General features: G+C 41.2%; 1 protein-coding gene across 1 annotated transcript in view; it reads right to left on the bottom strand.

Annotated features, from left to right (window-relative positions):
• Positions 1-26,983, bottom strand: part of LOC133960402 (contactin-4) — a 47,505-nt gene that overhangs the window by 7,667 nt on the left and 12,855 nt on the right. Inside the window, 12 exon segments of the mRNA XM_062394974.1 lie at positions 708-888; positions 9,413-9,528; positions 9,639-9,873; positions 10,244-10,314; positions 10,952-11,101; positions 12,552-12,710; positions 15,425-15,542; positions 18,321-18,493; positions 19,074-19,201; positions 25,278-25,428; positions 25,742-25,871; positions 25,999-26,141. Of these exon segments, the coding sequence (XP_062250958.1) occupies positions 708-888; positions 9,413-9,528; positions 9,639-9,873; positions 10,244-10,314; positions 10,952-11,101; positions 12,552-12,710; positions 15,425-15,542; positions 18,321-18,493; positions 19,074-19,201; positions 25,278-25,428; positions 25,742-25,871; positions 25,999-26,141 (1,755 nt within the window).

Raw genomic sequence — 26,983 nt, forward strand, 5'->3', positions numbered from 1 at the left:
TTAATATTGTGATTTGTGTTGTTGGGAACCCTCATTCTGCCTTATGAATGTGTGTCACTCACTTTTATATTTATTTCAATAAAAAAAGACAGTGGTGAATGTCACGCCACCTTTGGACATTTGTGTTTTTCTGGGATATACCACTATAAGTTCCTACAGTTTCTCCTGCCAGCCAACTGGTAAAAAACTTAAAAAAAGCCATTGACATTTTCCACAGGATTCACAGTGATGATGACATTTCTAAGCTGTGTCAGGATGAGGAAGAGGAGCCACACACGTAGAAGACATCAACAAAGATTGAGATAGACCTTTTGCTGATGAGAGCAGACACCAGTGTCAATGTGCTGTAATAAAAAAAACATGTGATCTTCGCAGCGGCTTTATAGGTTACATTCTGTCTTTGCATGCCCCCCCCCCCCCCAACCGGAACACTCTGGAGGCAGACCCAATTCGTCAGTAATCCTCCAGAGTTCATGTTTGAAAAGGGCTACATGGACTTATTTGTGCCTACCAGCCACGATATTAACAGATATTGACATTCTTATACTTTACAATTTATAGTAGATAAAATATCTTTAGCACAGAGCACAACTCAACCTCTCTCAAATACATTAAGGGTTGGAAAATCTCCCACGACTAACTGGCTACTTTTTGTGGATAGTTGACACGTGCTAAAATGCAGCAGCTGAGAATCTGTGCGGACTCACGTGGTTTCTTTGTGGTGACGTTAAGCGCAGGGCTGCTGGGTCCGAGTCCAGCGCTGTTCTGGGCTCTGACTGAGATCAGATAGACCGTGCTGCCCTTCAAGCCAGAGAGCTGTGCTGTGGTGTTGATAACCTTCACTCTGTCGGCATCGCTCTGCCCAGATCCATCCTCCCAGAACAGAACCTAGACCAAAGAAACACAGATTACCAGAGAGCTCCAGCCGCACAGCCTCCCTTTGACCCACCCCCCCTTCTTAAAAAGCTTTCAAATGTGTTAAGTGGTGACAACTGAGTCAAGTAAAACTTTATTTATTTGCCAATTTCCCACTGAGAGTGTCACAATATGCTTAAAAAAACCAAGCATCTTGCACAGTAGAGCCAGCTGACGTGCACAATGTGGCAGCAGCACATGAAATAAAAGCACTCACTTATGGAGATGCAGATATTTTTAAATGAAGCTCGTTCTGGGGCATTTCTCCCCGACTTCATTAAGATTTAAACCCATTTTGAGGTCATGTTGGTTCATCTCTTTAATACATTAAAACAGTGCTTCAGTGGGACATAACTTAAAAGAGTTATCAGCTCGGCCACTGTAGGTCCTGAGGCGGTCCAACCCACATTTCTTAAATACTGTATCTGACAATCAGCAATAGCTGGAGCAGAACTGGGGAGAAGGGGTGCACGGTTAAGGAGCTTGTTGGGATCTGTATTCATGGCGAAATCGTTTACGACCCGGGACCACGAGACAGAAGAAGCAGACAGGAAAATGTCAAACAGATGGTTTGAGAGTAGCCCGGGTACTTATTCAATTGGCAGCGCACAGGTTTGCAGGGATCTTGCTTAGGAGAAGGCGGAGTAAAGCGACAGGGCCTGGTGTTGCTGATAACAGATGCATCTCCGATTTTTTTTCAGCCCACTAGCAGTTTAATTATGGCAGTTACAGCTGCACTTGGGAAAATACCTGAAATACCTCAGCAGAAGAGGTTTATAGTTTTTTTGCTGTACCGCAACCACTTCTAATCTAAACACAAAGAGGGATGAAGAGAGGAATCTGAGGAGACTTAAGCTGTCGTGCTGCATCTTTAAGTCTTATGGTCTCAGGCAAGTGTGTGGTATCAGCAGTTTGTGTGTGTGATGTACAAAAACGACCCTGTACCTGATATGTCTGAATGTGTGTAATTCCTCTATTATGAAATCTGAAATGCCCATGTCCTGACAGTAGTGTTACAAAAACAAGTATTTGTTCAGAATTTGTATCTTCTCAGCATTTAGGAAGCACATTATATGAACAAGCAAAAAAGTCTAAATACATTTAAAGACATGTGGCTCAGAGATATAGAGCCAACAGTAAACAAAGGATGACTTAAATCTGCACCTTCCTGAATCAGAAATAGAGCAGGGGACTCCGCCACTGTGTATTATGTGGATGGTTGATTCAGGCTTCAATCAGTGTCAGACATTTATGTGCATTGTCTGCAATCTCAGGTCAAAGCCCTGTTTATTGATGCCTCAGGGGCGCTGACTCAGCCAGCTTATTATGTACTCCATGCTAATGCAGTCTCAAGTCCTACTGACGTTCAAAGCATCGACGCTGCAGGTGCAAGTCAGGTTCCTTCTGCAAGGAACAAATCGAGAGTCCAAAGGGCTGACCACAGAGAGTCAAGATGTTTTAAAAAATGTTCTTCAGTGGGAACAAACCATATTACACCTCTGGTGCTTTTACCTGATCAGTGTGGTCTGTGTAGGAGGTACTGATGGTACTCATATCAAATCATGATTATATTACATATATACATTTAAATGGAATTAAACGTATATATTAAAAGACATACGTGCGACATTAGTTTAATAGAAATTAAGGGACTGGCTCAGATTTGTCTTAAATCTGCATCCCTACATGGAAGCAGCCTTCAAATTCTAATGTGAAGGAGAAATGTTGATTTCATTAAAGACAGAGAAGTTGATAATCTTGCAGTTGTGTTGTTTTTTCTAGAGCTTTGTAAACAGTACATTAACACACACATACACACACCACAGAGATTTTTTTAATGTATATATTCAGCAAGTGAACTATGAATAAAATACATCTGACCTCGGAGATAGACACAATGTGTTTTGATGATCAACACTGACTTGTAGACATCACTTTTGTTTGTTTCCAAGAAAGCTCCTTATGGTACCATTGTATTAATGGAGGACTATTTCACTAACATCTGAACCACTACTGTGTGGCTAATCAAATCTGTGTCAGAGACGGTATCACACTGTCCCAGGTCCATAGTTCTCCACAGGCTCCTCTGTGTTGTCAGTTTTAACTTCATTATTTTATCTTACTTTGTTCTAACATGGGGCACATTCCGAAATAAAGTTGCGTAAAATCAAATTACATAGATAAAGTGAGGTACAGAGATCCTGAAGCCTGGTAGTGATGTAGCATCGTATAAATGCATGATGTCTGGCTGTGTCAGCACATTAAAAAGCTGCTGAGTGTTGTGATCAGATCTTTTTCACAGTAGGAAAAGCACAGGTTCTTCTAATGACATAAATAATAGCTCTGGTCTATACAGCTACCCAAAAGAAGTTCTGAATACTGTGAGGTGTTTCTGTCTGTGCCCAGGCTTTTATTTAACCTGCCGTGCAAAGATTCAGGAACAAGATGTGCAGGTAGATAGTGAAGATCAAAATGGCAGCTCTGCCAAAGACGTGTGTCTGCTCCAACCAATGACTGTTATGCCCAATCAGCAGGAGGTGCATCCGCAGTGTGTGACTGCTGCGTCGCTCCTTGTTCACACAGGGAGCGTGTCTGCTGCAGAGCTCCGACATGAGGTTTCTGGTTTGACTGTGTGATCAACAAAAACCTGGCTAAAACAAATGTCTGGATTTAAGTTGACAGAAACGCTGGGGCACTTTAACTTTGAATTTTGCAACCATATGGAACAGAGAGACATTCAAACTGTCGTGAAAGATCATTTTCACTTTCTATTTTGCTGTGAGCCACACAGGAGCAGTGGGGCTCACACGTGGCTGCTCTGACCTGATAACATGGACGACGAAATGAAATGCAAGATGTTCTGCGACCCACACGCCGCTCACACATCCAGTGTGGCCCGGGCGTATAGAGGCTGATGGGATGGGATGCCTGTAATATTCCGACCCGTGTGTACTCAGTGGTCATTACCACATGGGTCACACCACATGCACTGAAACCAATCTTCATTTTTATCACAGCTGCACACCTGTAAAGTGTTGTGACTGAATTGTGTGTGGTTGTGACATTTTCTTAATGTGACACAACCTGTCCACAGAGACACAAACACCTGCCAAGTACTGATGCCTCGAGGACAACTGCGTGCCATAATGGTACACATACCAACAATAGTACGACAACTACAACTAAATACTAGTGAGTCAGAATATCAAGGTGTTGATGGATGTAGCAGCAGTTGTGATTCATTTGTATTATCAAATCATATATTATTATCATTTGAATTATTTAAAGTGCTAATGTTACATGTCAAAATGTCTTTAACAGGATCCTCACAGCAAACATGATGAAGACTTCTGAATCTGATGGTGTGGTGCTGCAGACCGTCTCAAACGTTTTCGGTTCAAACTGCAGAGAGGTACTTTTTCCTTCTGTTAAAAACTACAGTTGTATTTACCTCTCTGCACTCAGTCTGTGGTGAGGGCTGGCCAAAGTGCTCCGGCTATTTTCATTCGTGCGTGTGAAGTGAAAGATTTGGTGAAGTGGGAGATGAATTGAAGGCTGTGGTGATGACACATGATCCTCTCAGTCAGTCACATTACTTCTCTCTCGGCTTTCGAGCCGCGGTTCCATTCTCATGACCCAAGTGCCACTGAGGAGAGACAAGTTCCTGAAGAAGGAAGGAGTACTGTTGTTGCGGCCGAGCAGTTTGATAAAATGTGACGCTGTTTTTAATCCTCTGCTGATCAGTTCTAATGTAAATGGTACTATATTGATGGTAAATAGCGATAGCGTTGGTGAACAACAAAAACATATTTTACTAAAGCGAGTGCATAATTACGAGTATTATGGTCAAATTAGGGGAAGAAATTGGACACTTAGAGGACAACATTGTAATAATGATAGATACATTTACCCTGGAGACTTTACTCCCAGATTTTATGGGAAAAAGTGAAAATGTTATGAGAATAAAATTGTAAATTGACCTGAATTAAGTCACAATATTTGATGTTATGGTCTCCATCTATAAAGCACTTTTCTAGTCTTGATGACCACTGAGCAATGCCATTCACATTCATACAGTGCATCTATGTGCAACCCTTTCTCTATCACACGTCATTCATACACTGCCGGAACAACCGTCAGGGGCAATAAGGGGTTCAGTATTTTGCCCAAGGACACTTTGGCACGCGGAGTGATGGACCCTGGGATCGACCCCGACCCTCTGATTAGTGATGACCCGATCCACCCCCTGAGCCACAGACACACAAAAGCACCCTAAAGCATATCTTGACGCAAGTCGAGTGTGTAAACACTCTCAGTGAGCACACATGCAAGATAGCATGCTTCATAAAGTTAAATCCCTGCAATATACATCAGAAAACATTTGACAACCGGTCCTAAACAGGTCTGAGTCTTGAGTCCCATCACTACAAGCCTCTTATAAAATGAGTTTGGCACAGTGCTGTGCTCCAGGCAGAGTGTATGGACAGCACATTATGAATAGTAAAACTTCAGTTTCAATGTCTCCCTCTGTCTTTGCCTGAAGGGCAGGACTTGCAATGGGAAGCTCTGGTCAAAAGTAACTAAAGGATGAGGTTATTTATGAACCTCTACCAAAAGCTACGAATTCTACAGCAGTAAGATTTTAAGACTCACAAAGAGCAGGTAGGTCATATCCAATGCACCCCCTCAGTTCTATCAGTTGTACAGAGTTGTTTCTATGTGTTTTCTATCGCCCTTTATCTCTTTTAAACGTGCAACGAATGGACATTAAAGCCACTGCTGCCTTCTTCTAACTAGATGTTCTCTTTCTAACAATGCAGCCCAGGGAGTTTTTAGCTGAGGCGTTTCCTGCTGCCATTACAGTTTACAATCATCTACAAGAATAGGACTCCCGATAGACAGAAAAGAGTAATATAACTGTACAGTATGTCTACACCGGCTGCGTAGCTACAGCAGCATATTAGTAGAAAGGCCTATCAAATTCCAAGTGACCATTAGTCAATTGGCCGCTCCTGATAATTTTTCAGAATCTGCACATATGTAGCTCCATTACGCTGCTTCATCAGCTCACTGGTGTACCCCCACTTAATTTCCCTTCTCCTCTAACTGCAGTGGAACCAGCCAAATTTTCAATGTTGGCAATAGCCACTTCTGAGGCTTTTTATATCTGTTCATAACGTGTTTTATTTCATTTGTCTTTCAATTTGAATGTTTTAGCTTGTCATTGTGATATCGAGCGATTTAGTGGCATCCTAAATCATCTATATAAAGCAGTCTATTACAAATATAGGCACAATATTTTACTGATCACTAACTTTCAGTCCTGGACAAGGCTCCCCTTGCACCCTGAAAAATACTGATTACAATTCTCATCTCCTGTCTGGAATGGATCTCATTTTTAGTTAATTATCGATTATAACATTATTACTATTCACATATTGCATGTCTTTTTTGGCCAACCATCATGAAGGACACTAATTGGGTCAATACTATGAAATCCCCTCCTTTAAATTGTACCCACCTTTGTTATTCATGTTAATTACACCAGTAACTCAAGTTAAAGAGCAATCACCTCAAATTCTTATCCCACCTCCTATTACAAGCCCACCACAGGAGCTACTGCAGTGCCATTGATGAAGTGCAGGAGATGTTGCGGGAGTCTTATCCTGCTGCTTTCTTCGTCAGAGCCAGATGGCACCGGTTCAACAAGCCCAAAGATCAGGGCATAACGGGGGGGTGCATTCCCTTCCAGGAACTTGCAGCCAGCAGCTGCTTCAAAGAAACCTAGAGGCAACATTGAAAACTATGACTTCCCCACCCACTGCCACACATCTGGAGTGACTGACCTGTTGGAAAACTGCAAGTCAAAACCCTCCTGTATAAAAAAAATTAAATCCAATAATAAACCATAGCAGGTCACAGTAACGAGTGACAGCTCACATCTAATTTAGAGTTGTAAAGAAGGAGTGAACACCATCAGGTCTACAACAGCTTTACTTTTCAAAACCAATCAAACCTTCATGCATTCTTTTCACCCTAATCTTGAGGACGTCTGGATGCCTCTACGTGAAGGATATCCAGACATACCCAACTAGGAGATGACACACAGGCAGAGCCAGGACAAGCTGGGGAGGTTAATTATCTAATTTAACCTGGAAACACCTCTGGGTCTCCCAGGAGGAGCTGGAGGATGTGGGTGAGAGGAAGGATGTGTGTCTGCTGCCATCATGACCCTGATCATGATAGATGGATGATAAGCTGCATGTTTGTAGAAAGAGAGAGGAAAGTGATTTGAACAAAATATTAATATGATCACTTCTTTTCTTATAAAATAATTATTTTAGGAAGGGGATGAATAAGCTTACCTCTGTTATGATTGTGTATCTTTGTAAATTATATTTCAGTTAAGTAATAAGGAGAAACACTACTTCATCACCAGCACCAGAGACAGCTTTAATATTAATTTGCCTCCGCTCTGACAAATTCATACATTATAGAACAAGTACAACAATTACACCATTTGAGCATGCTGGAAGAATTCAAATGTGTTAAGTTATTATTATTATTTATGCTGGGTTGGCATGTTGGAAGTAATTGAGGTTCAAGTGTTTTTCTTCCCTCGTTGCGTACTTGCTGTGAACAATGAAATGTACCAAATATTTTGAGTTATGTCCTGAACCTTGTACAAGGTTGGAGGCCACTATATCATGAAGTCAGTAGAAGCTAAACATCATGCTTCATTAAATGCTAAAAATATGAGGCTTTAGACTACGTTAATGTCATGATAATTTACGTGATTGAGAAGAGTATTTATGTCTTACTGTGATATTTTTGGGGTATTTGTACAATGAATGTAAAATAGAGAGAAGCCACTGCACAACAAATCAATCCGCTAGTTCAGCACCATGGACAGCGCCATGGATTCATCAATACACAGCACAGTGAGGTTACTGATATCACACAGAGCAAAACAAACAGGGCTGTCTCCATTAAACAGATGCATTTTATATCTCTCTTTCACAATTCAGCTCACTGTTTAACCACATCCCCTTTTAACTTCCTTACAGGCAGGAATACAACATGATATGTCGGAAAATACACCACATCAAAATTAACATATTTCTTGATATTAAAGTTTCTCAAGTTCACATAAAAATTTGAATGTCGGGGGTTATGGACACTTGGATGACACCACAGTCTACTTTCTGCAGACAATATGCCAGGGGGCTGGACGGAGGAAGTCTGCAGAAGGCTGTGAAAAAGCTGTGCCAGACGCGTAGACGACAGCAACAAAGATGTCAGGAGAGTAGACACGCCGTTGTTGATGCGCTGTAAACAAAAACATGTAATCTCCGCAGTGGACGTACTACTTTAGGTCCTGCCTCCCGCATGCTGTTCTACACCTCACATCTGAGATGTGTCTGTTGTTAACATTACTTTACATTTGTTACATTACATATCATTTTAGCTGACGCTTTTGCCCAAAATTACTTACAACTAATACACATTTTAGGAGGTTTTCATGGGTTCAGTATCTTGCCAAGGACACTTCGTCATGCTGATGGGAGAGAGTTGGGTTTGAACCGGCAACCTTCCTGTTGGAGAACCACCACTCTAAACACTAGGCCACACTGCCCCACAAACGCGTCTGTGCCGAAAATCTCCTGCTGCATTGTTCATGTGTGAAAGCCACACTCCAGAAAATGTCAGGACCCAATTCGTCTCTGGGGTATTTTTCTGAAAATGGCTGATGAGTAGTATCTGGCCAGTTAGTAGAAGCATCCTACATTAAAACACGTGATAAACATTGGTCTTAGTTCAAGTAGGACAAGCTTCAAATTTTAAATCAAACAAAATGAAAAAGTTTCCAAAATACAATCTATTTTTTATATAAAATCAATCAAATTTAGCAAAAAAAAATTATGTGTGTTTACAATGAACACTCTCAGCACAGCTCCCTTGCTCTGTCTCCCTCTCTCTGTCATGAGGCGTCCCTATGGTGCTACAATCCCCTGTTCTATAACCATGTGTGGACCAAACACTGCCATTGACCTCAAAGCTTCAGCCCACCTGGGGAGACCCGACCATATATCTGGGGTCTAGGAGAGAGAGTCTTTATCTATGTTTTTCCACAGCCAAATCCCAGGAGTGTTTTTGTTGTAGGGGATAGTGATGTATGATGTTCACACTTTTATTTATTTATTTATTTTATATTTTTTTAATAGCAGCTGTCAGACAGCCTTGGGTATTGAGCTCTTTTCAAAGTCTAGAGGAGCTGCCAACAGACCTCTTCATCCCTGAGATTAGCCCCTGAAAGACCTGCCGCTCCAACACATACACTACATTAATGTCAGAACATTTCAACTTTGTCATTATTGGCAGTCAGACTCAGCTCAACGCCAGCGAACTGTACTGTCAGTCATTCTGGGATTTATTTTGTATTCCTTGTTTTGAAGCTCCATGTAACGCTAATATTACACCTTGTTTTTTCACATACCTCATAAGCAATGATCTTCTTCCTGCTGGTCCTCGAGGGAACTGGTTCCCAGTACACCTCTATCTCGGTGGCTGACAAAGCGCGGCCCCGCACTCTTGCTGGTGCCTCCGAGGGCTCTAAAGGGGATAGATCATGAATTATACATGTTTGCCATTAAGAGTGAAAGCATTCATTTTCAGGAATGAACACAATCAGCTTTGCAGCGTATGCAGGTGAATCAACTCACCCTCCTCCGCAGAAAAAACTCGAACAACATGGCTGAACTGGCCCTCCCCAAGGCTGTTGTACACGCCCACCTTCACTTCAAACAGGGTCAGGGGTGCGATGCTGTCGTTTCTGCAAATATATCTGGATGCATCGGGCGATGCCAGCACCGTCTGGATCCAGGTGCTGCTGCCGAGTGGGCGGAAAGCCACCACATAGCCAAAGTCCTCTCCACTCTGCTGTTCCTCTGGAACTGGCTGAGATAAGAACATAAAAGTTACGTCTTAACATAAACAAGTGTGCATAGAAATTAAATGAGGGATAAAACGGGTTTTGGGGAAAATACAGATTTAAAATCTTGCTCACTTTGAATCACACCCAAATGATGGAATTCCAGATGTTAACATACGAAATTTGCTCCTGCTAGCAAATCTTGGTAAAGGTTTGGACAACAAGGGAAAACTGCAGGCAGTAAATCAGAAAAGCTACGCCTTTAATTAAAAGCCACTGCGCTGGAGCCAGAAACCCTCAGCCACACTAACCCTGCCAGAAGTCCATTCTTGTCCAAAGATTCAGAGAATGCTCTCCCACAATCAACGCCCACTCAAATACCCATGATCCTCTTACCTCCCAAATGATGACAAGTTCTCCTCGGGCTCCTCCGCCGCCGCTCACATTAACTGGTGCAACCTTGGGAACTAAAGAGGCACAAAAGAAACGTAATCACCCCTCAGGTTTGGACTTTTGTGTGTAAGGCAGGTGCAGAGGATTCTGTTAATTCACGGCTTTAAACGAGGTGATCACAGCCACTCATCACAAGCTTCTTATTTACACAAACGGGTTAATCACACAGCAGAGGAATTAGGCCTTTGTGTTGACAGAGGCATTACCACTCATGTACGGTGCAGTTATTAGACCAGCGGCGTATGTCGGCACCGTGTGTGAGACACAATTGGACATTTGTTCAATCTAAGTCAACCAGCAGGATGGAATTACTCCAGCTCAAAATAGACACTTGTTCATGTTGATGTCTAATGGCATGTGTGGGGAATGTGTCACATTATCAATGAATGTAACAATCAATTAATTGTGGCGTTATGTAACACTCACACACACACATGCACACACACACACACACAGTACTGATTCTTAAATGTTTAAAAGTGTAATTAAATTTCCACTTATTTAGCATGAGCCTCAGTAATCAAAGTACTGGCATGAAAAGGAACAACACAGAGCACTGAGGGAGAGGGAAACTCATCAAAAAGTTAAATTACATTTTCAAAGTGGGATGATTAATTTGTTATGAAGAGAAACAACAAATTGAGAGGATACCTGCGGCTTTGGTTCGGATCTGTTTTGATGGCGTGCTGGGTTCTCCTACACCAACACTGTTGATTGCCACCACCCTGAATTCATAATCCACCCAGGGGTTCAGATCCTTCACTGTGGCATGCATCATCTGTCCAGGCACAGAATCAGGAACTAGGATTAAAGAATTTAGAATTGAGATGTGTTTTTTTTTTTTTTATTATTATTATTATTATATACTGAGGCACATTTCACATTTAGTCTCCAACACATTTAGAAAACATTTAGAACAATTAGATGCTGACATTTGTAAACCTTATAATACTGTTTGAAATACAGTACATTCAAGGGCAACACCATGTCCGACAACTCTTCATGTTATGATGATACAACTTTACACCTAAATGCGATGAAAAAATGTAAACAGGTAAAACTACCAATAACTAGACAACAATATACTTAACAAAGTAAAGCTACGACATTACCTTTTCTACGTGAAAGTAAGCACTTGCTTATAAATATACTTAAAGTATTGAAAGTAATAGTACTTGCAGAGTGTATCCTTTTCCCAGATACAATAGCCAACTATGTCCAAACTGTGCCTACTGTATGTATTGTTTAATACAGGAATAATACAGATTCTTACATATTGATAAAGACTGCTGCAGATGATGCTACTGAAAAAACTTTGTTATAATAATCAATGGCCGAGTCTCAGTGGCCCATTCTGAATCCTGATCAGATGTTTCACCAGTGATGCAGCTGCTGCAGTGTGATCATGTAATGCAACTAATTTTAAAAAAAAGGAAGTGGAGCAGAAAGTACAGATGTTTTCTGATAGGTCGTGGAGGTAATGTGAAATGTACCTTAAAACAAGTCTACTGAAGTAAAGTATCAATGGACTTAATCACAGCAACACATTAAATTAGCTTTGTTACATCCCAATACTAGTTTCTGCACCAAGACCTCTTGAATATACTCTAAATCTAGTTTTTCATCAATGTGGAAGTCACTTATACAGAATCCAGTCTAAAGGAGCTACTGTGCTTTTAACTTGTGCAGCAGACAAACAGCAGATTTTTCCTGCATGCTAACATTACTTGTATTTTCTACTGTATATGCTAATGTAATCAAGAGGCTGCAACAGATACAACTGTTCTTCAGCTGTATTGGTTTTCAGGCCTGTTGCCTTATCTCTTTTCAGCTTTTGTTAGACTTATTTTCTACATTCCCTAACAACTATGCACAGGAAAATAAATAGCTGTTCAAACATGTTGCATGATCACTGGACTTTTTCCAGAACTACATCATGACTTCTATTTAGCATCTACTATACACAACATTATACTCGACAATTTAAATTAGGGTTTGGGAAAATATTGAAAAGTACAACCAATGTCTGTTTTCTTATGGGATAATTAAGTAGCAAAGAGATCAACATATGATATCACAACCCCCAACTACATTGTTAACTGTTTACTGTGCACTAAAAGGAATGCAGCTGTCTAAACAGCTTACAAACTCTCTAAGAACATTATGAACGATCATAGCCTCACAGATGACACAGTCTGTCCTCAGTACTGACTAGTTTAATAAAAGAGTTGGATGGTGTTGCAGATGTTACCTGTTCTCACAGTCTGCCAGCCTATAGAGAAAGAGGTCCGGGCCTGCACCATGTACATGGTAACAGGGCTGTGGTTGTCAGGTCCAGAGCCCCAGGAAAGTTGCACAGTGGTGTTAGTGATGTCCATCACCACCAGGCCCTCCGGGGCACCCGGGGGTCCTGCAATATCCAGAAACAAGGAGATGTTCCTACATCAGCCTCAATGGACAGCCACAGCCAAAACAAATGAAATCCTGGCAGGTGAATAACGTCAGACTGAGATCCCAACATAGTTGTTAATTGATTCATAACGCAGGGAGCAACCCCAAATTCAGGGCTACTGGAGATAGGGTGGGCCAGTGTTATCAATCCACAGAATCACAACGGTTAAATTGTCAAACGAGAAAGACATTTAAAAATGTAGACGTGTGAGTCTCAACCAGCAAACTGAGATGAGAGAAATCAGTATTTATAATGAGACAACTTTAATGACCAGGGATTTGGGGAAAACAAGGCTGGATTTTCAACAGTGATGTAATTGAAATTAGTTTAAGCAGCAACATGAGATCAAACAAACAAGCCGGGACTTGGCTAACCGTGATGTGATTTCCGGCTAAGCTCCGCAAATCTCTGCAAAAAGTAGCAGTGAAGCCTCAGCGGGGCGACCTGCTGCTTGGAAGAAGATCACTGGGTATCAACAATGCTCTGTCTCAGATTAGTCAGACAAAAAACATACAGTACAATCTGCGTGTCAAAGCCGCAGCATCTGACTTTGGCTGCAGTCTCTTGCCGCCAGGATTTGCCAGTACAACACTTCTAATGCCCAGCTTGAGGTCAGCCTACACTTCTCTTGCGTTTTCTGTATTAACGAATTGTATATATATGACATAAGTATGAAATATGAATGTACAAAATATAAGTGAACCGGTTTACTGAGAAAAAAATATTCTTAATATATTGAAACACTAAAATAAAAATTATACAATAAAAACTGAATGAAAAAACTTAATAAATTCAGAGAAACATAAGGAAAGATCCATTAATTTGACTTCAGGAGGCTTCATCACAATTTTTCTATGTAATGACTGTTAACGACACCGGAGCTTTTGCCTAATTACAGACCTCTGATTTATACTCGGCAACTTTTTTGGAGCACTGTACATTTATTACTAATGCAAGTTTTAGAAGTAAAGTTCTCAAATCCCTTAATTCCCAGAACAAATAGAGGAAGAAGACACTGGTGATGGCTACAAGCTGTTGTAGTGCTATAATAGAAAAAACCATCCTAAGAAATGAGTCGTCCATTTTTATTAGAAAATTCTAAAAACCAATAATTAAAAAGAATAATTTTATTCCATCTGTACCGATCAATTTCTAATTGGAATTGGATTCTATAAGTGCAACAGGCTTCGGTTTGTACCCTATAGGGAGGTGTTCAGAAACTGATTTGTTCAACCTGCAAAAGAGACCCTGGGCAAGGACCCAAAATGACCCAGACTCTCAGGCAGAGATGAAGAGTTCAGAGCTATGATAAAAACAAACAAGGCTTATGGTTGGTGCAGACTGGCAAAGGTCGGAACCAGGGAGAGAAGGCTGACAGCAAACCAAACAAATGCAAAAGGGAGAGAGCAGTAAAACAAATAGACAACAAAACAACAGCAAATAATTGAACCAGCGTTGAACAGCACGAATACACTGTGGCAGCTCAGAGGTGGAATCGAGATGTTATAAATACACTGACACTGACACAGCTAAATCCACAACACCAATGAAATAAAATTCATGTTTGGTAACTATACTCATGTCTCCATATAAATAAATCTCTAATTTAAAACATATCCTGAGAAAGGCAAAAAAGAAAAGGAAAGCAGAATGCAGACTTAATTTAAAAAGCACTTTAAGATTGATTAACTTTTCAATTACACTTTACTTAAGTACTTTTTGTACTTATCGATAAACCAAAGTTACTTGCCATTATAAAAAGAAAAAGTTGTGATATAGTCTTTTTTATATTCTTTAACTTCCAGCAAATATAATTGAAATTTAAAAAAGTGAGTACAAAACAGCGATGAAAACCAATTTTTCAGTATAGGAAATGCATTTGTTTTACAGTAACAGTAAATAGTCACCCACATCTCAGGGCAAAGCGACAGCTCTTCCTCTTAAGTAAAACAAGTAATATATAATGACAGCTTAACCCCTTAAAGGGATAGCTCACCCAAAAATGAAAATTACTCGCCATTGGGGTGGTTGGTGAAATTAAGTTTTTTCTAACTTTGAAGAAGTGGTCACCAGTCACTTCAATTGTATTGGATTTGGATGCACTGCTGTTTACTCCTGACAACCATCCCTCCATCGACATAGTGGTGAGTAGATAATGAGGGAATTTTCATGCTTTGGTGAACTATCCCTTTAAAGGAGGAGACACATATGTCCATATACATGTAAACACAAATATATCATATATGTTTAAAATATTAAAGACAGTTCAAGTTTTTCAGAGATGCAATGCACAAAATATATGGTGCTGTTAAGATTTTTTGGTGAAGTATGTTCAAGCTGGGTTCTGATATTTATTACAGCCCTGAAGCGTTGGAGGTAATTTACCTGTATCTGAGAAAGCGCCGTGATCACTGAGCCCACGGGTTAAAGAGTGAACAACCCTTTAATTTCAAAAAGTTCACGGCTGTCAATCTGACAGTCTCTTAAAGCTGTTCATATCTGAAACCTGACATCGAGGTGACTCATCTCTTCCCTGACAGCAGTGGGATTCCGCTTGTGTGTTGAAATCTAAAGAAACACACACATACTACCCCACAAAACAAGAAACAGACCACCTCTGGAGAGACTGCTGCAAAATGACAAGCGGTGTAAGTGAGGGGGAACAGGCGTACCTCTGACAATTAGGTCTGCTGCTGCTGAAACGGTGTCGACTTCTGTGTGTACCATACACACATACTTCCCAGAGTGCTTCAGCTGAATGTTCCTCACCATCAGGTCACCTGAAAATCCCTGATGACACAGACACATACGTATCAGAGAGACTCAGGAAGACAGAAAAAACTCCAAAAGGGGCAAAGTCATGAGAATATGGAAAATCCTGAACATCCCACATTAAAGGCCTGTGTCATATTGTATAAAACCTCACAAGAGAAGCTTGGATTCACAACAAGTGAATCAACAAAATGACACGGCAGTGTGGTTACACACATGAATTCACGTTTATATTGTTATGAAAGCTGCACACATTTCTTTTCCTTCAGATCAGTGTTTGCTGTTTTCACACGTTATTGTTACCGCTCAGATGAAGAGCTCATCACGAGTTTTAGGGATTCAAAATTCAGTGGTTTATATTAAAATCAATGGCAAGTAAAACAGAGGGTTTCCTTATGCACAGTGTGAACATGTCAGAGCTGTACAGGGCCTGCGGTGGGCCTGGCGCTCTCAGCCAGGGAGCATCAATCTTGTAATCACAGAAATACAGTCTCCTGTTTTTTTCCAGGAGAAGTTGATTGATTTTCTCATTCAGTGAGATCACCTCTGGGCAACAGAAAATGTCATCCAGGTTACAGGCTCTCCCTTAAGACACAGCACTCAGTAACTTCTGCTGGTATCTCTGAATTAGACGGGCACGACTGTGACACAAGGGCTCAAAGGGGAGCTACAGTACGGAGTAACGTAGGCTTTACTTCGTACTGAGCACAATGACACAGCACGTCAGAAGGAATAAAGTGTAACAGCTGGTCTCTCACAGTAACGTGCACGGACCCATTATCTTCCTTGCATCCCTCCAACGCTGCAGTGTTTCTTCGGTGGTGTTTGTTGTGGTTAGCCTGTGGTAGCTAACAAGCTGCTAGCTCAGCAACATGTCTGTTTGGTATCATGTTCGGGTGCGGAGGGGTGTTGGGTTCGGAGGCTGGACTGGTACCGGCTGGGTGGGGCTGAGAGACGTGTGCGAACCCATATGACTCATACTGGGTAGGAATTAACGTGACGATTCAATAACATACAGTATCTCTTCGAATGGACTGAGCGAAAAAGTCAGCCAAGTGACTGTTTTCATACTTTGAGGGTCCCTACTAACTCCCTTCAAGTAATTATGGATAGTAAAAGCCTAGAACATGTATTTTACACAATATGGGCCCTTTAAAGCTAATCTCACTAAATGCCTTTAAAACCAGTATAAAATAATTAAAGGCAGACTGTATAAGATGTTGCTGTTTTTAACATACTCTGTTGTGTTTCTAGAATCTTATTTGGTTCTTCGGATCTTGTTTTTAAGTTGTGTTTATTTTTTTGGGTCGTAACTGCGTGTATTTTGCCTGTGCTGTGTTTTCTCAAGTGCTGCTGCCGATCTTGGCCAGGTCTCCCTTGATAAGAGATTCTTAATCTCAATGAGGCTTGAGAGCTGCTCGATCAACGGTAGTGGCAGGACAAGATGCTGATAGAAATAAGAAATCTACAATAGACCAGAACGTCTCATGTCGGCTCGGCCTCCACAGACTACTCGGTCATCAGTGGTCACATCTTCGTAGCCCCTGAATTAAGAAAGAGTGACATCTTCTTTTATCCAAACAGAAAGCTCTAAATTCATATATATTGCCATTTTACCAGGCTAACTGCCCTCTGCCTGTGATTCTTTATTTAACAGATAGACATTAGTGTGAGTGGTTTCTATGAGGGGCTCATGCGTGTCAGTTGTTGGACAGAGGACATTGGCTGCACCTCAATCCACAGAGCACCACAGCTGTGTGAGCTTACCCACATTCCCCCCAAAACCGTCACAGACTCAGCTGAGGTCAGTGACCTGCTAGAGATTAAACATATATTTGTTTGAAAATGACGGCATGATATCTACACTGATCGACACAAATTTTTTCAATTAGTCAAATCTTTCTTCATAGCTGCCCTACTGGCAAAGCCTGGCGGCAAGAGACTGCAGCCATATCTCTCTTCCTCTCTATCACACACATAGACATGCACACACACACTCAAACGCACAAACAGTGTGATCAGACATTTACGACTGGGTAAAAGTAACAGAATTTGTAAACTAAGACCATGTATGGAGAGCCGGAGGAGACGGGGGGGGGGGGGGGGTGTTCAATTCATTCGGCAGAGAAAGAGACACAGAGAAACTGTTAATTACTGACAGACCCAGTACAGTCGAGACATGTATGAAAAGACCCACAATGAACACTGTAAGTGGACCTACTGATCACTATAAACATAATATTTATACGGCTGTTGAATAGAAGTGTTTCTGCCCCAAGCTTTTTGATCCAGTTGATCGCTATATCAGTGTAGATTGTCAGATTATCTGCTTCCTCCATGCTTTCAGAGTAAATGCTAAGCTATAGGCTAACAACCGTCTGGCCCCATACATGACATCATCATACTTTTTGGCAACAACTATATTGACCAAAATGTCAAACCATTCCGTTAAGATTAGATGTATTTCTGTTTTACTGCCACACTTCGCGGAAGACATACAGTCAATATCATTCAGATGCAGTGGGTCTTTTTCATATAAACGCCTGTTATCATCCCATTCCATATTTTTTATCCCGGGTTTGATGAAGAATCATAAGGTTTAGAAACACTCGTTATTAGAAATGACTGCACACTGAAATGTTGTCTCATCTCAGCCCCGTTATACACTATCACAGAAATCACCTGGCAGAACAAAACAGCTCGGGCGCTTCAATACCAGGTCTGGCTTTTAGAAAATTATGTCGGTCAAATCCTTGGCCCGATATCAAATAATGTGTTCAACCGCATTATACATACCCCTCCAATCATTTCAAAGTGCTCCTGTCTGATGAAATCAATGGCTTTGCCGTTGAAAAACCACTTGAAGACGGGGACCAGGGATGAATCGCTGGACACCTCGCAGGGCAACACGAGGCTCTGTCCCACGGTAGCGTCCAAGCTCAAAGGTGGAACTACGATTCTGGTGGGTTCTACATTATCATGGGAAAAGGCAGGAAATAAAGGAGAATATTTTGTTACTTTATGTCCATAAAATCCTGCCAAATGAAGAAGGTAATAAAGCTTAATTCATCCAGAATAGTCCCGATTCTGCTCCATCAGTATAAATGACCTAAAATACTTCACTTAGGAAGCAAATGCCCCCCATAACCCTCTAATGAATAATTAAACACACTGCAATCATGGTGTCAACTAGAAAGAGAGAGAAGGAATTGCTCACTATAATCATAATTATTTTTAAAAACCCAAATCTGAAATTGCTTCTCCAGCTCCTTTTAAATTAAATGTTGAGAAAATATTCTTCACTCGCAGCCGTGTGGATGACGGTGCTTTGCCCCACTCTGCTACATGAACAATAACTCACAGCTGACAAAACCATAGATGACTTATACGTCTGTCAAACCGCCGGGAACATAAAACGGCTATATATTTCATTATCAATTTCATGCTTGAGCTGGTATTTTTTTCCCCCTTAACAAAAGTTTACACCCTCGGCTCGGAAGGTACAGTAGTGGAAACTAGGAGAGAGAAAAAAAGAAAAAAGACAAATACCTTTCACCATCAGAGTTCCTGTGCTACTGGAGGTTCCAAACTGGTTTCTGGCCACGCATGTGTACCTGCCGCCATCAGATCTGGAGATGTTGGTGATGCGCAGGGTTCCGTCCTCCAAGATAGTCTGTCTGAGGAGAGTGGCAAAACTGAAACAGTTCATCATGGGCTCAGATCTCTCATTTCCTTATCAATCAATAACTTATTTGAATGTTATTTGAAGGAAAATTGACGATAAAGATCACTGGGACGACTTCCTGCCTGAGAGATGAGACCTCATCTCTCAGGCCATTTTGTTCCCTCCCCTCTTGATTTGGTTTTGAATGAAGGTTTCAGAATCTATTCCTAAAGTCTATTTGCACGCTTCAGAAGATAACAATTATCTTAGCTGAGGCAGAACAGCTTTGTTGTGGGGTCAGCACAGTATTGATGGCATATATTCATCAGCTAAAACGCACATATTAATTGGACACACAGCAGGCCAGCAGTGTGGGGCTGGCTGGTGATAAGAGGAGGCGGAGGAGGATGAGGAGGAAGAGAAGGAGGACGGGAGCAGCACAGATTTGACTGGGATCTTTACCTGCAGCCTTATCGCTCTACAGCACGTGGCAGATTGTATCAACGTGCTACAAGCCTCTCTGAGAGGCAGTAGCATGGGAGATATGCATGTAGAAGCATCACACTTGGGGAAAAAACATCAGGCGGGTCTCACAGGAGGAATAAAACTGGGAGTCTGATGAGAAGCACTTGAAACTCAGATTTTGATTACTCAGGATTTTTATGATATTTTTATATCTTATATAGTATTTATTCTTTTAGTTTTTACTGTATTTATTCAACCATATTACATTTATTCAACAATATTAAGAACAACCTGGATTTATCCATAAATCTGTCACTCTGTGCCAATGTTATGCCTTTTTCTTTATTGTCATTGTCTTGGAGCAAAACCAATTGCCCTTCAGGGAGAAATAAAGTTGAAATTGAAGTAGAGGTTGCATATGGCTACAACAAGGGCATTCTCGACTATTGGATTTTAGTAGTTGTCGGTTTACATAAATGGCTAGTCAATTAATCAAGAGATAAAACCCTTTTTATGACCCTTGTCAACATGTGTGATTGATATTTTATTTGTAGAGCTTAAAATCATGATAAACATTAGGTGGTCAGTGATAAGACGTTTAGATTCCTTCTGTTTGCACCTTTTTTTTGCTGTTGCTATAGAATGAGCTGTAAGCGATTGTAAGTTTATGCGGTAACATGTAGCTCTTGTATTGTTGTCAATCACACATGACAGCTAACACGTGTTGATTACATCAGCGCCCCCTGCTGCACCCTGCTAAACCCACAGCTGAAATAGTCTACAGCAATGCAAGTGTAAATGGTAGATGGTTTTATATTTATATAGTGTTTTTCTAGTCTTGATGACCATTCAAAGTGCTTTACAGAACAGTTTTACATTCACCCATTCACACGCACATTCATACAGTGCATCTATTCGCAAAAACTGTACTGTAAAGCGCTTTGAGTGGTCATCAAGACTAGAAAAGTGCTCTATAAATACAAGGCCATTTACCAAAAACCATTTAACATGTATGAGCCCCGAGAGGCAAATCAGGAAAAAAAAAAGTAATTATCCCTGAGTACACTTTAGTCATTGAAGACGACTCAACGTGAAAACTGCGTCAAAACTGTTTCAACTCAGCTCTTATGTAAGAAAATCAACCAGAAACTGAGAGCGAAAAAAAGTGAGAGTAGAATACCCCCCCCACATCTCCACTGGATATCACGCCCTCTTTCATAAAACTTCACATTTAAGCCTGGAGTACTGCTACTGGCGCCTGAGCTCTGAACAGACAAGCGGGAGAGCATGTAAACATATGCATAAACGAGGCAGATAATGCTCTCCTGTTGTGACCTTTGGCTTCAATAAATCAAACAGAAATACTGTGAGCAGCAAGCTCCGAAAAAAAACACCACAACACACAAACAATTTCATACCGGTTCCCGAGAATAAATATGTATTCACTTGGGCTGAGCTGAGACCCAGAGAGCATGTCTGACACGGGGGTGCTTTGCAGTGATTTATTGACAAACATATCAAACGCTGAGTGATGGAGGCGCACTGAGAACATGACCTGAGGGGCAATGAGCTGCAAAACAAATAGAAAGGTAAAGAACTATCTGCTTCGTAGACAAACTCTGTTCCATGCTGTGAATTTCTATTCTCGCCCAAATGCGCTGCCTGGGAAATGCATGGGTAATTCTTTTTTCTCCCTTTACTCATGACCACTCAATGGAAAACATGAAAACGAATCAATCCCTCCGGTCGCATGTTGACGCAGGTCCTGTGAGTTACGAAGCGTCCATGGAAAGCTGCCTGTACATACTGATCCCAGCATGAGCACAAATGGAAATTAGAAATAAATATAAAAAAGGAGAGAAAGCATCTATGGACTTCAATTCACATAGTAGCAGTTTGCAAAGTGAAACTAGAAGTCGGCATACAGTATTCTGTAAGTTATGTGCAAAAAATGTAACATTTAAATAAGCTTTAATTTTATAGCACCTTTCATATGCAACAGAATGCACTCAAGTTGTTCTTATTATCAAGTGGTTTTAATAATGTGTAAAACCACTTGATAATAAGAACAACTTGAGTGTTTTTTCCCTTGACTACCTTAGCAACTGTAGCCACTCAAATGTAGCTTTGAACCAGAGTCAGTATAGAGTCAAATTACAGTAAACGAAAGCAGATCAGTAACCATGGGATAACCGTTAGGACAGCTCAAAGTGCTTATCAATCAAAACATGGCATAAGAAATTAGAGCATTTAAAAAAAAGTACAGTGCAATGCTATGTAAACGCTCGGCTGTTGAGATATGTTTTATGCTTTCTTTTGAAAATATCTACCGAGCTTGCTTTCCTTATATCTATCGGTAGTGTGCTCTATATTTTGGGGGCATAATTGACAACGGCTGCTCCACCGATCTTCGTCTTGCTACTGCGGGGCATAAAAAAGGTATTTTAAAAAAAGCCACTCTGGATTTTCTTCCTCAATTTCCGGTTAACCTTAAAGATGCACCAAAAACATCTGAACTCAGGAAACTAACTCAAATTGAAATATCAAGGGACAAAATGTGTCATTTGTCGTTTTTTCTTGTGAAGCTAATTCTCAGCCATTCAGCAGAAACGTTCAGACTCAACAGTTCTCCTTACTGAAGAGTTTAAAAACTCGAGTCGAGAGTTCAGTTACCACGGCAATTCCTGTGTTGAGACAAATATAGCAGCAGCTGGGGCAAAACCTTGCATCTTACCAACATAACCGTGGACTGAGGACGAACAAGGGGTTTTGAAGTTGCATGAGCCTGTACCTTTAGGGGGATGGATTAGGTGTAAGAAACAGAGTGTGGTCAGTGGAAGACGTGGACAGCCAGCCACTAGGGGTGACCACAGCGCTTTGGCTTTACTTTAGTGAAGAGATGTCATCCTTACTTGCATACAGTTATAGCTTCCGGTTATAACCTTGGATGATATGGTGAAAAGATGTACCCACGTCCTCATGTTCTGTTGTAACTGACGGGAGGTTAAAGCATCAGCCGCCTCACAAATTGAGGATCCATGTAGACAATGAAGAGATGAAATAATACAAAAAATAAACAGCATTCTTCTTGTACAGCAGTCTACAGCCTGTAAGCCGTATTTTATGATTGGGATAAGGAAAAAAGTCATTCTGACACTTCCATGATATTTGACTGCTTGGATATATACAAAAAAAACAGATGAAACTTAAGATAATATTTCTTTTGGTTATTTGTTTGTTTTAACACAGCAACACTTGAGTCTTGATTTAAAAGAAATGCTATTTGCAGCAGGTCTGCAGTTCTCTGGGAGTTTGTTCCGCACATGTCGAGCAAAAAAACTAGATGCAGCTTTCACATGTTCAGGTTTGACTCTGGGGGACAGAAAAACAGACTTGTCCCAGGCAGTCTGCAGATCAGAAATGCATTTACAGTCCTAAAACCTTCCAGTGCTTTGGAAAATCAACAGCAGGATTTTGAAAATAAATCCTCTGACAGACAGGAGGCCTGTGAAAAGATCTAAGAAATGGATCCAGAGAAAAAAACTTCTCACTCCTCTGCTCTTTGACTCAATGTTCACTTTGAGCTAAAGCCAATTCCACCCAGAAAACTGAGGCGGGTGGTTGTAACTCTGTACTAAAGTGCAAGTTGCTGCTGCTCAACATGGGCATTCTAGCAACCATTTATTTACCGATGCACATGACTGTGCTTTTGAAGGCAGAACCATTTGAATGTATTCCTTGTATTTCTGAGGCATGTTCTCAGAATTTTTTGATTTTATACACGGTGGACACAATGTTAACACATACACCAAACACACACACACGCACACAAAAGACAAGAGAGAGAAAAAAGACTGCTGTTGAAATCAGTATTGGAGAGAAAATAAAATCAACAAGTTTCAGAAGCAACAGTGTACTTGAGACAGACTGACTGAAATCAGACCTCTCTGTTTTCCCCGCCCTCGCTCTTTGTTAGAAAATCTCTCCTATGGAACGTTTTGTAACTCACTTAAGTTGCCGCCCGAACGGGAACAAAGAGCCAAGGCTCTCTCAGAAAATTGGCGCAATTAAGTCCATTATACGTTTCGAGACTGACGAGGCCTCCTGATGGTGTTTCACACAAAAGACAAGCTTTCATTTGCATGTCTCATAATGTGCTGAACAACAGCTTTAAGGGGGGGAAATGCCAGGTTGCCAATAATGTCCTTCCTTCCCTCAACAAACATGATGAATGATCCAGTATCGTGTCAATACGCTTAAACCAGCATGTCAGTACAGGGAGTAACATTTGCACCCACATTCATTAATATTAATGGTTATAATGTTTTAACCCATAGACGGTAAATTCCACCTCATCTTACTAACCAGGAATGAAGCTAAAATATCCTGGATATGTACACTGCCATCTTTCGCCTATATTGCTATCATAAGATGCATATTTGCCAATGAAAATGCAAATATGATCCCAGTGGACTGTGAATGTATATTTATTCTCAACTTATTGAAACATAGCCCTGTAAATAGAGGAATATGTGTGTTTAAATGTATTTTGACTGATAGCACCTCATTGTATTTCTGATTCTGACTCTCCATCTCCTTGATGATGTGCCTAAAGTTAATATGATCGAGAGCCTTAGCTCGTGGCCTGTCCAACACTCCAGCAAGAGAGACAAGATGGGTCATCAGCAGCTCTACTGGAGTCAACCTAGAAATGTAGAATCGCTGGAGACATTGGCTTCTTCAAGCTGGACTAGATCCTTTGTGCTGACACGTCCTAAAATGGGTTAAATGATTTTGATTTGGAACACAGATCAAGAAGATGGGATAACCTCAAATAAATGTTAAAAGCAAAGCCTTGGCTAGTGGCATCTAGGTGCTGCTGGAAAATTTCGGGCAATTATTTTTTGCTTGTTGGTTCTTTTTCAAAGTAGCCCAGGCCAGCCCTTGTTTCACTGAACTTATACAATAACATTTGCCTTCCTTTCATTTCCACCCAACACCTTATAGAAGCAGCTCTCATACTGTGCTCCAACCGGCTGTTATTGTTTGCATTAGCTTTTGCGTAGGCGTAGTGCAACAACAAGCTGTTCCTTTGTAGTTCGGAGGTGTTGCCTCAGACCTTGAATCATGACACGGTGTGGCCTGTCATGTAGTCAGAGGAAGACTTTCACTGAAAGTCTGTAGACGATTGTTTTTCCTCTGTGGCTTGCACAAAAATGGCATCTTTACATGGTGTCTTCCCTTCATCCAGCACTTTGACTGCCCTCAAGAGCTCAGAAACTGTGGGAAGCCTTAAACAACTAAATCATATATTGCTCTTGATATAGAGAACTGATAGACTCGGGATCCTGACCTCGCTCTTACGTCCACTCAAAAAGACATCACTCAAAGCCGCACACTGACATATAAATCCATGTAAAGAATAAGGTGTCCATCTGAAGAAAAGAAAAAAACTTTCTTGAACCAAAACGAAGCTGTTTCATGCGACCCTGACTTCTAGGGTCCCCTTAAGCAGAAGTAATACATAATAATGAGTCCCAGAAAGGAACATGACCACAAGAATAAAGACTTTTACATGGGCCACCAGTGGCACGAGCGGTGGTGCATAGAGCAAAATAGCCTACCTCCTGCCGTCCTTCAGCAGCTCGCCCCCTCTCCACCAAGAGATCGTGGCCCTCGGGGATGCGTGGGGGCGACACTCGTAGACAACCTCGCCCCCCCTCTGGATCACCGTGGACTTCTTCACGGGGCGCCGGGTGAAGTCAGGCGGGGAGGCTGAGGAGCAGAGCCCACGTTGAGGCCATTTAAGGTTACAGCTGAGCATCAGCCAAAAATGTGAAGTGCATCGGCGGCAATTACAGAAATTATATTTCAACAGCAGACCGGCTTATTCTATGAGATAATTATGGAAATGAAAGAGCAAGGCCACGGCTCACTGAGGAACCGCCTAAGCCTGTTTTCATTCATTCATTTAGTTTGAGATTGGGTTGAGCTTTTCTTCTACTCACAACAATGTACACAGACTGTACCTCTGCCTCGCCTCTGGTACAGCTCGTTGTAAATGATACGAGGCAAACACAGTGCTTACCTACAACCTTGAGCTCGGCGCTGGCGTAGACGGCTCCATGCTCGTTCTCTGACACACACTGATACATGCCAGAGTCCGACAGGCTGATCCTGGATATGGTCAGTCTCCCAGCTTCCACATGGATCCTCCCCTGTACATCAGGCCACATGCATATTATTGTCTAAATAGTAGATTTATTGGGTTGAAAATTACCATTGTTGTCTATAAAATTTTTTAACATAAATATCATATGTTAGTGTTTCTTCCTGCGTTTTCACCTCTGCTGTTAGAGGCTGACCATTCTTTAACCATCTGTATGCAGGCTTAGGTTTACCAATGGCTTTACATTCCCATTGCAGATTAGCATCGATGGCCATATGAGCATCTTTCAGAGTCTGGACCCAGTGCAGATGTTCAACATCTGTGGAGAAGAGGAAATGCACATGAATAATTATCAAGGAAAAAAATCAGATTACAGATTTATTGCATCTCCTGTGGTTTAAATCCAAATCCCTTTTTTGTGAGCACGCATTTTGCGATAACATGGGTGTTAACTTGAAACATGCAATGTCAGTCCTGTTTCGACAGATGGACTCTGGGTCAGATTAACATACATGAAAGGCCAAGGCAAATTTGCACCACTTGTTCCATTCAATTTGCATCCCCGTGCTGCATGTAATTAGCTCCTGAATTAGCCGGGCAGCAGCTCATTACACAGTCAGTGCCTGGGACTGACCTCCAGCCGCATTGTGCAATCGGCACACTTCAGTGGGATTTGAGATGAACAGGTTCACAGATAACAAAGGAAAGAAAAGTGCTCATTAATTTGCAATACAGTATGATCTGCAGAGCTCCTTGGGTTGTGACGGCAACAAGGATAAGTGAACTGTGAGTCAAAAGAAAAATGCAACTTCACAAAACAAAACTGTTAATACAATCAGCGGGGAGAGGAGTGAGAAGCAAGTCAGGAAGAATGTAGGAGGGGGGGAGGGTATGTGTGGTCTGGGTGTTGATACATCCCACCAGTACATGCTGCCAAATTTAAACTGTAAATATCCTAAAAAAAAAACTGTTGCTTCCTGCAGGGATTTCACAGATTACTGATCGTCAAGTTAAGTTTAATGAGAGCAAAACCATTAAAAACCTTGTGCCCCCTCCTTATTTTGTTCTTCTTGTTAATTTGTTTGTGTCATATTACTGAACTGTTTCCTTTCTGTTTAGCTTATATTAATTAATTTATTTGTGGCTAACCAATTCATTGGA

Source organism: Platichthys flesus, chromosome 2 (genome assembly GCF_949316205.1).
Source record: "Platichthys flesus chromosome 2, fPlaFle2.1, whole genome shotgun sequence".
Classification (NCBI taxonomy): domain Eukaryota; kingdom Metazoa; phylum Chordata; class Actinopteri; order Pleuronectiformes; family Pleuronectidae; genus Platichthys; species Platichthys flesus.